General features: G+C 41.1%; 1 protein-coding gene across 2 annotated transcripts; it reads right to left on the reverse strand.

Annotated features, from left to right (window-relative positions):
• Positions 1 to 432: 432 nt before the first annotated feature.
• Positions 433 to 11,764, reverse strand: atxn1l (ataxin 1-like). Of its 2 annotated transcripts, none has more exons than XM_044196870.1 (3): positions 11,609 to 11,764; positions 8,473 to 9,638; positions 433 to 6,981 (listed from the first exon to the last, which is right to left on the reverse strand). In XM_044196870.1, the coding sequence occupies exons 2-3, from the start codon at positions 9,514 to 9,516 to the stop codon at positions 5,524 to 5,526; spliced, it is 2,502 nt and encodes an 833-aa protein (XP_044052805.1). In that variant the 5' UTR covers positions 9,517 to 9,638; positions 11,609 to 11,764; the 3' UTR covers positions 433 to 5,523. The 2 variants fall into 2 exon arrangements, with proteins under 2 accessions (XP_044052805.1, XP_044052813.1); XM_044196878.1 differs by having other exon boundaries at positions 11,531 to 11,738.
• Positions 11,765 to 12,799: the final 1,035 nt, after the last annotated feature.

Genomic DNA, 12,799 nt, shown 5'->3' on the forward strand with positions numbered 1-12,799 from the left:
TTTATACCACTGTATTTGCCAGCTTTACTTGTTACTGTGAAGATCAAGATTTGACATTAAAAACACGATCGACTTGCAGAGTAAGACACAGTATTACTGGTTAAATTACCCAACAGTATATGAAGTAGTTAAAATAGCTCCCCCATAACCAGCTACAGCATTAAAATTATTTTATAATAATGCATCAGTGATAATAAATCGATCATGTGATGCTCTGACAGGGTTCACTCGGCTGCCTCCTGAGTACTTTTAATACTATAAGTACATATTGCTGATTATACTTTTGAACTTCTACTTAAGTTCAATTATGACTGTGTACTTTTATACTTTAATATCTCAATACTTCTTCTACCACTAACTTTCTCTAAATGCCACTTAAGACTAAAAGACAAAAATACATACATAAATGTGATTTAAGAAACAGCACACAAGTTGGATAATAGTTTATATTTATATATATATATATATATATATATATTATATTGTGTTTACTTAACAAACATGATAAATGCAATGTCTCCAAGTTAGCTGTAACAATAAAAATACAATATCTTTGTGTCTTTAAAGTACATAGAATTAAAACAGCAAAACAAAAAACAAAAAACGCCCTAAGTATTTCACAGAGAGGTACAAATATACAGTACAAATCTATTTTATTCAAAAACCGTACAAATAAAAATGCAACAAAATAGAGATATTAATGCTTTGTTAAAGTCAGGTAGGTGTAGGGTATTCTAAGGGAGCACTTTCGGTCAACAACTCTAAGGCTTCTGATAAAGATCAATACATATTGGTACAGCCATACAATATTAAAACTTACTATACAAAGTTCATACAACCTGGATTATACTTGAGGATTGAATGTTACATTTACATCATTGCATATATTTTGCAGATTTAGGCATTTAAAAAAAGATGCTGTTTTTTGTTGTTTTTAGATAGTTACACGTCACATAAAAAGCAGTGTCACCTTGTGCCAAAAAAGTACAATATCAAATCTGAAAATACACAGACTTCTTTAAAACTTTTAACCGTTCTCGTTCTCCTGATTTAATTAGACATCAGCGACACCAAAACCATCCTAAATTCACCTTTGCAGTTCAATATTGGATTAAACAGGAAGCAGTTCACACAGAGTAAAAATCCCCACTGCCAACATCACAAGACATAATAAACCATTACATTACCACCAATGGAAAGCTATCTGATTTATGCAGCCTGTCTGTCTCCATTTATTCAAGCCCACTTTATGTTGTCCAGAGACTGTGGGACGAAGCACAAGACGCCAAACACAATCCATTAATTCAAGGGATAAAAAAAAAAAAAAACACTACTGATCTTGTGCAACAACAATAAAAAAAAAAAACAACAGATGTGTGCGAGTCTGTGTGATTGCCCTCCGTTGCTGACACTCTTGGCATCATCTTGTAAAAAGTGCAGAAAGAGCTTCCATTTACTTCACTTGCACACATTGAAAAAACAGGAATTAAAAAAAGTAAGTATGAGCATAAAGAGTATATTAAAAATGTAATGGAATAAATCATGAAAAAAAAAAAAAAAACACACAAACAGAAAATTGCAGATTTAATGGTCTGGGGTCCAAAGAGAATTCACTGTCACCCTTTGAGAAATGTAAATGGGAATTTCTGCTTGTAAGCATGTCAAGAGTGTCAAGGCTTGACAAATTATGATTTGCTCTTGTACAGCCTGAAAAGAGAACACCAAGTCTACCAGAAGCATTATTCCATTATTTCAATTTCAGACATTTTACGAAGCAGAATTTAAGGCATTATCGACAAGCGTCATCAAAGCCATCTATACAAAAAAATACATTTATCTATAGAAACACACAACCTGCGATTTCTCCATGATTTTGTGTGCTTTACATTTTGAAACTCTTCAGTTTACCAACAGTTTTCATTTTACAACACTGTAAAGGAGGGCATTTAGTGCAATTACGTACAGCAACAGACTCAGTGATGTGAATAAGATTTATTAGACATCTTGGTGGAAGTCGAGCTTTCCTGCTTAACGTGGCACACTGCTCAGAGCAGAGGGCAAAAACAAAAAAGGCTCGTGGTAGCACAGGATGGTCTTGCTGTGAGAATTAACAGGAGGTAAAGTCACTGGTGGCACTGCTTGCACCGTTTAAATCCCATCAAATGCATCTTGACCTAGAATACAATGTTGAAGTGGCTTGGCGATCGTGCCAAAATAATGCAGAACACACACATGAATATTTGAGTGACACTCGTCTTGAGTGATTTGGCTCCGACTGTGTGGCATTGCAAGAAGACAATAAAAGTTTACCGATCTGTGACTCAGCAGTGTGCTATAAGTAGGAAGATTGGGACCACTGAGCAAAAAACAAAGTAGCAAAGCAAAATACTGGTTTGTATTCCTATAGAAAGATCATTTAAAGCAACAATCCTATAACCAGACATCAATGTAAAATGACTGCATCAGCCAACCTGCCCTACTGCTTCAGAGCTGTACTTAAGACAATGAAGGGTACAATACTGAGTTTACTGCATAGAAAATGCCAAGACTACATGAAATGTTTTCAGATTTTATGTATATTGCTTACAGCATGAAAAAAAAACCTCAAATGTCATGATGGTAAAAGGTGGTCTTAACTGTAGTAAAATCATTTTCTGAACTCCCACTGCAAAGCATTTTATTGGATAGGTTTACATTTTTCGAGTCTATCTCAAAATAATACTAAACTGAAAGAGTTATTGTCGTTGTAATCATTCCTCCGTAAGGAGATCCCTTTCTGACGTGATTCCAGTTTAAGTTATGGGATGGGGGACAAAAAGCTCTGAGCTGCTGCAGAGGAACAGTAACAAAAAGGGTGAATTGTGTACTACAAAAACTAACTTTGGAAGATCCTCACTTGATTTGTCTAACTATGACTGCTGAAGCCTCATATTAGCTTGAAGTGCATTACTGCACAGAAAGACGACTGTTGATTTTGTCCCATATCTCTTTCATTGGAATAGTATCAGAAAGGAATCTTGGGCAGGAGGAATGATTACAGCGACCAATAACTCTTTATGGACATGTGGGAATTGTTATAAGACAAACAAAATGTGAACCTACCCTTTAAAGCTGCTCATAATAACAGTACCAGAGGATGAGAGTCTACTAGTCCCAGTTCAGCTAACTCTGTCTGATACTTCTCTCATGGCCCCTCTACCTGCTGACAGAGGGTCAGACTGTATACTCAGTGAACCATGAAGAGTTAAGGGCTCTACTCAATATGAAAGTTAAGAGAGTCGAAGAGGACAGATAGACACACACACACACACACACACACACACACACACACAACAGTGTCTGGGTTACAACACATTAGTCAGACAATTGACAACCATGTAACTTAAACTGTTACTTTGTGCTTTACGCTTTCTGATGGGAATGTCTGTATGAGGAATGCCGTCTCATTATGAACCTCTGAATGATTTTATGTGTGGTCTAATTGCACTTATTTTCAATTTCACCCTTTTGGGTTTTTGGATTTCAGTGACAAGGATAAAAATCTGTCAGGAGGAGGAAACTGCAGCATTCATCTTGGCTAATTTGTAAACACAAGTTAAAAAATGCAAGTCAGTTTTTTCTTTCTCTCTCACGCCACAAAACACCTACACCAATACTTCAAACATATTCCCTTCATTACAAAAAAACATCTACTGTACTGTGATTCCTATTAACAAGGTCAGTGTGAAGTCAATGAGTGACATTTTCTATGTGCAACATAAGACAATCACAAGATCCACTGGATAAAGTATATCCTAGTACAAAAGCTATGGACCATGTACTTTAAAACAAAAAGACAGAACAGAAGATAACTTGATAATGATTACAACTTAATTAGAGTGAAGCCTTTCTTGGAGATGCACTTGAGTAAATCCATGTAAGATAAAATATCATCAATGAGATGGAGAATCAAAGAGAACCAGTTTCATCTACAATGATTTCTTGAGAAATGTGTCAAAGGCATGCATTGCTTGTGTAGAAATACTGAAGCATCAATGAAAATTAACAGCAAAATAGTGCATCACCATTAACATCAGGGTTAAAAGGTCAGATCTCACACCTCAGATGTATAGAGATATAAAACAGCGCACGGCGAGAGATTCTCGGGGGAGAGCAGAACAGTGGCGTGCTGTAAAAAGAACTATTGCTTTAATTTGGTAACTGAGCAAAGAGTAACTCAAGTTGAGAACAAAGAGAACACCTCATCACTGACTCACTCGCACACTGACTCTCCGAGGCAAACTACAAGGCCCTTCAACTCTTCCTGGGGTTTTGGCTAAAGTGGCCTGCAGCCAGTGATGTGACAGGGTAATGTCTCTCTGGTTCAAGTGGCTTTGGTGAGGACCAGCCAGTGCCTCCTCCGTTAATTACTATTTTTAAAATTGCATCAAAAGTCACCAGTCTGGTCGGGAAAGCTTTGAGGTATAGTGAGGAGGAGGGAGGGAGGGTGTCGCTCAGGATGGGAAAGGATTCTCTGAGGGGGAAAAGGTTAAACACTAAGTGATGGATATTCTCACTGATGATACTGGAATGCAAGATATCTCTAGTTATCATGGAGAACAAAGCGTTATTCAAATCTGCGGCATTTATGCAAAAACACACACACACACACACACGTTAGGACTCTCAGCCTAAACCAGAGGGCATGATGGTGTGTAATGAAAGCAGATTTTTTTTCTGGGAGTGGAACCTGATTGCTGAACAGACTGATTGATTTATTACTATTCAGATTGTAAGACAAGTGGGACACGCCACACCTGGCCTGAGAGAGGATCCCATTCTTTGCAGACCGAGAGAGTATCTCTGCTGACAAAAGCGGTTTTAGACTCCTACCGGAGAAGCATAATGTAACATACACTGACAGTTAGCGTCAACGGTGCCAACATCGCCACAGGAACTGCTGATATCAGCAACTCCACTCTTTTTTGGGTAAATGCTTTTGAAGGAAACAGAATCTTAGGAATGGAGGCGATAAAAGATCACTGGCTGTGGTCTTCAAAATATATCAGAACCTACAGAGTTGGTAACTTCACTGTGCTACAAACAAATTCTTCGTAGTTCGTGGTCTTCCAAAGAGACAGTTGGTCAAAAAGGAAGCAAGAGTGTTCTGAATGCGATGGTAACCTCCAAGCATGGGTATGAGGAAGTGGCGACAAAGGAGGGAGAGAGTAAGAGAAATGCAGTGTGTAAGGACTATGATAGGCATTTCATCAGCTACATACTTTCTACTCAACTTTGCATGTCCCTGTCAGACCTCAGCTAGCTGGGAAACCACAGGCTCGTATCCTTTGGCTGCAAGGCAACCAAACCAGACCAGAACTTCTGTCTAGATAGACAAAGATCTTGTATTTTTGTATATTTTAGGTGTGCAAAATCTCAAACATTCTGAGGCTACATTCGCACTCTTTTTTTTCCTCTTTCTCACCTTGTCAGACTCATTCTTACTCGTGGCAGACTCCTCTATAGATGCTACCAAATGTGAAGCTACTTCCCTGCATTAGAGCGCCCCTCAATGGACACTTTGACCTCCTGGGGGATGAAAGAGGGCCTTGTGTGGCCAGAGGTGCTTATTTGAGGGCGTGGCCCTTCGTCTCCCTTCATATTGTATCTTTGGAGGCCAGGTGAGGACCAGCGCCTCTGAGAAGCACCTAGTGCAGCCTGCATTGCTCCCATCCCTGCCCCTGCAAAAGCAGAGCCCTCTGTGTGTAAGTGGTAACTGCTCTGGCTCCTTGGATGTTCTGCTGAGGTCCTACTTGGTCTGATGGGCGACTCAGTGTGCCCAACAACCCCAAAATGTGTGGCTTCCTCCTTATCAACCACATCCTTTTCTCCATCCCTCTGTCTTTCTCTGTGAATGCGGTCTAGCCTGAAATGAGATTGAGGCCGTGACTGCTGAGGGGCAGGGGGCCCCATGAGCTGGTGACCAGGTCCTGATGTAGCGTTGCTTTTGCTCAAAGTCCTGGACAGGTTCTGCTGTTGTTGTTGTTGCTGTTGTGAATGATGGTGCTGTGGTTGTTTCTGCTGCTGCGGCTGAAGCTGCTGCTGCAGGGTGATGGACACACACACGTCTCCTACTTGCAGATGATGGCAGGCCAAGCCGTACAGCTGGGCTGTGCGTTCAGGGCTGCAGGACGACCAGCCCTGGCCGAACACAAAAAAGGGGTGCTCTGGGGGCACGTCAATGGTCACTTTGCTCTGCTGCTCCCCCACAGTAAAGTGAAGTGACACGAGACCTGGTCTCTGCTGGCTGGCACGGATGTCCACCACCATGCTGGAGTCAATCTTAAGCCCCCCACTCACCTCGGCGCTCCGCACAAAGTCCTGAGTCTGCAGGTCCTCCACACGCTTCAGTTCCCCAGTAGCCAGCTGGATAATGGCCCCCTTCATAAAGTGTGACGGGTTGCAGGGAGCCGTGGCAGGAGCGAGGCTTGAAGCTAAGGCCTGAGTCACATCTGCTGTAGACTGGACAGGAGACTGCTGGGGGAGCTGCTGCTGAGCTATGGTCGGCTCCGCCCTTTCAGGGAGGCACACTCTGGCTGAAGAATCAGAGGCTTTAAAGCTTAGGTTAGGGGAGGCCATGGTGGTGGAGGCATGGCTGGCTGAGGCATCATTAGCCTGTCCTGGGTAGTGTTGCTGTGGTGGTTGGGACTGATGCTGCAGGTGATACTCCAGGGGAATAAGAACGGGTTGCCCATTGGCAAGCATGACAGCATGGCCTGGTTGTCCTGTCTGCTGCTGGAGGCTAGTCACTCTGGGGTCGCTGTAACTCACAGGCTGGGCCGTGTACGCGGTCCGGCCGGAAATTACACCAGTGCTCTCTCCATGGACATCTCTGGCTCTCTGGGCACCCTGAGAGAGGTTCAAGGGAGCAAAGGAGACCTCTTTCCGCACTCCAATACCCCCTTGGCTAGAGGAAGCAAAACGACCAACCACCTGCTGCACCTGGAAGTTGATGAAAAGTGTTAGTCAGACACCTTACGTTTGCTGAAACACACTGAACAAGTCATGTGACATGTTTTTCAACAAGACATCCAAATGTTTTCCCACAGCAGCCTGAAATACAACATGTAAATATGAAATATTGGGGTGGCTCAGTAAACAAATACATTCAACCATCTCATCACTCAAGCCTCAAACTCACACCAACACAATTTCTAATGATGCGTGACAGGTCTTAACATCGTTCTTGTCCAACAGACCACTAACAGGATGTGTACAGAGATATTTTTTTTTTTAATTTTTGACATCAGGAAAGGAAGACAACAGAATCTTTTTGGGACTTCCTGATTAGGCAGCGAAATGTAGGGAATTTACAGCATGTTGTCTTTTTTGGTAGTTAAAAATGTAAAAATGCTGGTCATTCTGAGTTTCCTTATTTAAAAAAAAAAATCCTAGTCTGGAGCTACTTGCAATGACCTTTATTTGGCATTTCTCCTTGTTTGTTTGTTTCAAATAAGCAATCAGCTGTCAATGATGCCAGCCAGCACAAACCAACATGACGGAAACTATTTTACTTCAACATGCTTCCTTCCTCTACACACCATCACAAAAGAAACACTGAGGGCTTCACTGAGCATCTCCAAGCAACCACAAATAGCACAGCCTTGGCACAAAGTGGCAATTGTCTGGCTGTGATTGATTACCAGATTATCTACAGACCCACAGCACACAATCAAGGAACGAAGTAGAGTCTAAAATTAACACGTGCTATTAAGTCTTAGAAATACTGAGGTAAGAAGGTGTGCAATTAAGTCACAGACATACTCTAGATATTTAAGAATGTAGGCTACTGAAATCTCTATAAAAATGACTGAAGATAAGAATACCAAAGCAAAAGGTGCAGTAAGCCAAGATCACTATGAATACTATGACTACATTTACATGCACACCAACAGCAGACTCCTGTGAGTAATCATGTAAAGCCAGGGACTCTAATTATTCTAATTTCCTACAACTTCTGAAAAAGCATGTGATAGTGATTCATTTGTAGCGTTATTTTTTACCATGTTGACCATTTCTGTCTATATAAATGTTTTAAAGATATTTTATTCCTTCATCAACATGAAGGAATCAACATTGAGCATTGTGATTTTCTTTGTATCAGGTGAGACGACTTTCCCTATCAGGGATCTTTTCATTCACAAGTGCACACTTGGAAAAACTTTTAAGAAAGTAAGCTAAGGGTATACATGAACAAGTAATCTAGTTTCTCCATCTCTCTACACAACAACTTTTACACAAAATTAAAGCTGCAATATGTAACAACATCACACACATTCCATGATTGAAAAAGAAAGAAAAATATTATTTTACCCATTAATCAGGTTATTCTTAATTTCTTAACATGTAAAAGGGTTTTGCATTTACATGGACGTTTCTATCATTATTAACAGGAAAACATAGCCACATTAGGAGGCCATCAGTGTGTCATACCTCCAGGTCACTGTCTGGAGTGCTGCGCTGGCCAGGTGAGCTCCTCTCTTCCAGCCTTCGGTTCTGCAGGCCTCTGTCTTGGCTGTGCTCCTGTGCTGCAGAGCTAGATGCTACCTGCAGCAGACGTGCATTTCTGGCAGTGTAGGCCAAGTCAAGTACTACCTCCCTGGCTCCCTGCTCTTTATCGCCTCCATTCATCTCTGGTTCATTCTCCTGCTGGGCACTGTGGGTGTCTCTGGTGGCAACCCTGGCGCCCTGAGGGTGGTAGAAAACTGGCATCCCTCGAGAGCTGACCTCTGTTGCAGACAGGACTCCTACAGTACCAAGGTGCTGCTGGGCAACTTGCTCTGAAGGCAGCATCAGCGGGACCCCGCTGGATGCTGCAACTTTGGCAAAGGTATGAGCAGCTACCTGGGCCTGGGGAGGCGGGGAAACAACACCTTCCTGTATGACAGATGGATAAGGAACAAGGTGGGACACAGCGTGGGGCTGAGGAATGGTGCCTGAGGGAGAGATTAATGATCCTGGGACAAAGCCAGGGGGTAGAGCGTAAGGTACCGCTGCATAAGGGGAACCAACAAACTGGAGAGAGGAATGAGGGATCTGGGCATAACCAAGAGGAGGATAGGAAAGGCCAGGATGCTGCAGGAGAGGAGAGTGTACAGTGTAGGTTGGAGAGATGTGGCTTAACACTGGGTGAAGACTAGCAGACGAATAGGTAACAGATGGAAGAGCCACTTTGTAGAGCATACTGTACTGGTCAACGGGTACCGCTGGTATGCCATCAGAATTATCCACTCCATAATGAAGCCCTGGCTGAGCTCGCAGCCACTCTCCAGACAAGGTCCCTCTCTGAGTGTCACTGTTGGATGCAGAGTTCTGGATGGAAACCACTTCATCTTCTCCAATACCACCACCAGCGCTACTGCCAGCACCTCCTCCTGCAGCCCCAACTCCCCCTCCAGATCCACTGCTGTTACTAACTGGGAGGTCCCTCTTCTTAGGAGGCAGGCACTCCTGGTTGCGCTCATGAGCTGGTTTCATTGCAATCCTCTGACCAAGCGAGTAGCTTTACTATAATGCACAGGAACTGAAACTTGGAAGCCAGTCAGCCCGCACAGGAACCAGTTCTGAAATCACCTGGCTGACCTCATCTGCCAATTCACCTGGAAAATTACATAAATAAATAAAAAGGATCTATAAGCACAATTCCAGTCTTTTTTGCATACTGCTTCATCACATCAGTGCTAAAATTATTAATATACATTACAAATTAGATTAAATTACAATAAAATTATACAATATTTAGTTTCAAGTTTGTGAGAGAATCATTTATGGTCACTGACAGATTGTTAGGTTATGCTAAATTAGAGATGGAAAGCATTAATGGCGCTGCCACACTCATCTGTCACTGCAGAGACAGAAACTGACAGAGAATATTGTTACTGAGTTTATTTGTAGCAGCAAAAATAAACCATTAGACTGGCCCAATACCCAAAACCTCACCTGCACGAGATTTTCTAGGATAGTCATTCTGTTGAGTTAGTGCGTATGTCCTTTTACTGCACATACTCTGAACTGTTTTGCTTTCTGGCAGTTCTGCCTTTTGCCAGTTTATGGTTGTTTGAATGATGGCTCACATGTTCATGTTGATGAGTGTGTTAACTACATGCACTTCAGTACACACCATTTAATCACAGCAGTCTATAAAACTGTGAAACTGAAAGCACAATAACATATAATGACAATATATTATTTATTGCTGCTGTTTAAAAACTTATTTAGGTATTATGGATGTTTGTTTTTCTCTAGAGTTACACAGAATAGTAATGTATTGTGAAAAACGTATCATATATTCTGTATCTGCTTGACAAACTCTTCTTTGAAGCTGTATGTTTAGGCTACATATAATGTTTTAATGAGTGAAACAATACAAAGACTCCACGTTTTTTGGCTGCACCATTCCATCAAATGGACATTTTCTAAATGTCTTGAGCATCATATACTAAAAATTCAAAAATCAGCCTGATATATTTGGTATATTTGGAAACATGGGACTCTTGACTAGGATTTAACATTAAGTTGTGAGTTGGAACAAAGCTTGGGTGGAGAGCAGGAGTTTAAATGACTCGCCCACTGGCAGGTCAGTAGGTCTTAAGAGGTTTAAACACCATGGACTTTTCCATAACCACCATCTGAATTATCAAAATTCACCATGGCAGCAAGTGCGTATCTGCTTTTCCTAATACAATGTAAGAAGCAAATTTATGGTTCATCATCATCTGCAGGATTCAAGTAAAACAAATTAAAAAAAATACCCCCAAGAAATTAGTGGGTACAAGTAAACAACTGCATCTTAGTTACACTGAACTCACACGCATGTAGATCTACAAATACATCTGCACCCTACACTGAGCAAGCAAAATCATTTCTAACCACTGACACATCACCATTACCTCTTGGTTTTGCTGTACTTACAATTATACTCTAACATAATCTTAATCCTAAAATACCACGAACAGAAGTTCTTGTGCGTGTTGAAAGAAGCAGATTTAACTTCCTTATCATAAATTTAACTTAGATCAGCTTTTATTTATTTATTTATTTATTTATTTTTTCAGTCCGTGATTCAGACTCGAGTGGGTTCTTGGTTTCACTCAGCACAGTTGTCCAAAAAACTCAGTAAACCTGCTTCCTGAAACACACCCCTGAACAGAAAACCTCTGGTTTATAAATTTAGTTACAATTCAGAGTTTTCTTCCAGTTAACGTTACCGCTACACTTCACTTCAGAGTAACTGTTTACCGTTAGCTAGTGGCTGACTTGGCTAAAGTTAGCTAGCAACTTAAGAGTCATCGTTTTCCCGTAAACACAGAAGTGGCAGCATGACACCTCGTACACTAACACTGAACATAGATGGTGAGTTCAAATGGTAGCTAATAGTAGCTAATTATATGAGGCCACTTAGTTATCACTATAATGTAACCGGCTAGTTAGCTACATGGCTAGCACAGCTACAACTAGCTACATGAACTGATTCCAGTCCTGCTCGACTCACATCTGCTCACCACTAACATGGCAGTGGGGAGAATGCCTATCAAAGATGTCTCTGCTTTCTCTCGTTGTGTAGACGTACCTCCAAATGTCATCGCGAACAGGCTTATTTCATAAAAAGTTGATATGCAGAGGGACAATTGAAGAAATCGAGGCTAAGGAGTCGAGCCCATTTCGAAGGCCAGCAGCAGAGGCGCTCACCAATGACGTCACCTAGTTTATTCAATTTCCTGTTTTTACATGCACAAATGTCCAGCACGTACACCAAGGAGTAAATCAGCGAACTACGCTGTCGCTTTACTTTTTAGTACAGTTTTGTCCTACATACATTTAACTACAATACAAATAATACACTCAATCCCATTTTAACAGAAACTCACAGCTCATGTGCTTTTCCAGCAGAAAGATAGTAAAAATGACTCAATCAATGAACAGCTCTTGCTCAATTTACACAGAACGAAACGGTAGTAAAATGAAACAAAGCACAAAAGAATGGCGTTTGTTTAATTGCATCAAATGTACACTGTGAAATTTTATACAGTAGGGGGAGCTGGAGCCAAGTGCACTTAAAGGATTTCATTATACAACAGAGCTTAAATACAGCTGCATTGCATTTTAAGTCTTATGTGAATTTTCTTGAAAAACTAACTGAAAAACAGGGCCATTTCTGAAACCCTCCAGAGTAATTGTTACATAATCTTAGCCATGGCATAGCATTTCATGTTTGTAGCCTATTTGTCTATGATCATTTAATTTGTTCTGACATGTTTAGTAATTGTGTGCAGTAAATGTGTGCTGTTTCATAGCTGAGTAGCACATGAAAGGTCACTCAAGTCACACAAAACTATGGCTGGATTAGGCTCCTATGGAGTCCATATTGATCCCCATTACTATACAATACTCCTATGCTGGAACAATCTTACTTGACTTCAGGTTTTGTGTGTGTCAATTCTTCTGTTGTAATATGATTAAATAAAACTTTATTTAGGAATATGCACTATGTGAGTACATAATTCAAGTTAAATACATAAACTTGAGTGGTGCAAATTTGCAAGTAATGAAATTGCCAAAAACCAAATGACATGCAATAAATATGGGGGTTCTGGGGCCCCTGAGGGTTTAGAGCACAGGGAAGTTTGCCTGGGTGGAAATGTAGGGCCCTGGTGTTGTGCAAGGCTGGCTAGCTGGCATTGTTTAATGAGACACTACATTGAAACGTAACCATTGTTAGCATTATCTGCTACGCCTGTGCTTTTACTGCTATGATGTGTCA

Source organism: Siniperca chuatsi, linkage group LG1 (assembly GCF_020085105.1).
Source record: "Siniperca chuatsi isolate FFG_IHB_CAS linkage group LG1, ASM2008510v1, whole genome shotgun sequence".
Lineage (NCBI taxonomy): Eukaryota > Metazoa > Chordata > Actinopteri > Centrarchiformes > Sinipercidae > Siniperca > Siniperca chuatsi.

Excerpts from the sequence above, each read along its gene's own strand:
- atxn1l (XM_044196870.1), bottom strand. The coding sequence starts at position 9,516 with ATGAAACCAGCTCATGAGCGCAACCAGGAGTGCCTGCCTCCTAAGAAG. Across the intron at positions 6,982-8,472 it reads CTCCAGACAGTGACCTGGAG|GTGCAGCAGGTGGTTGGTCG; the intron begins GTATGACACACT and ends ATCAACTTCCAG.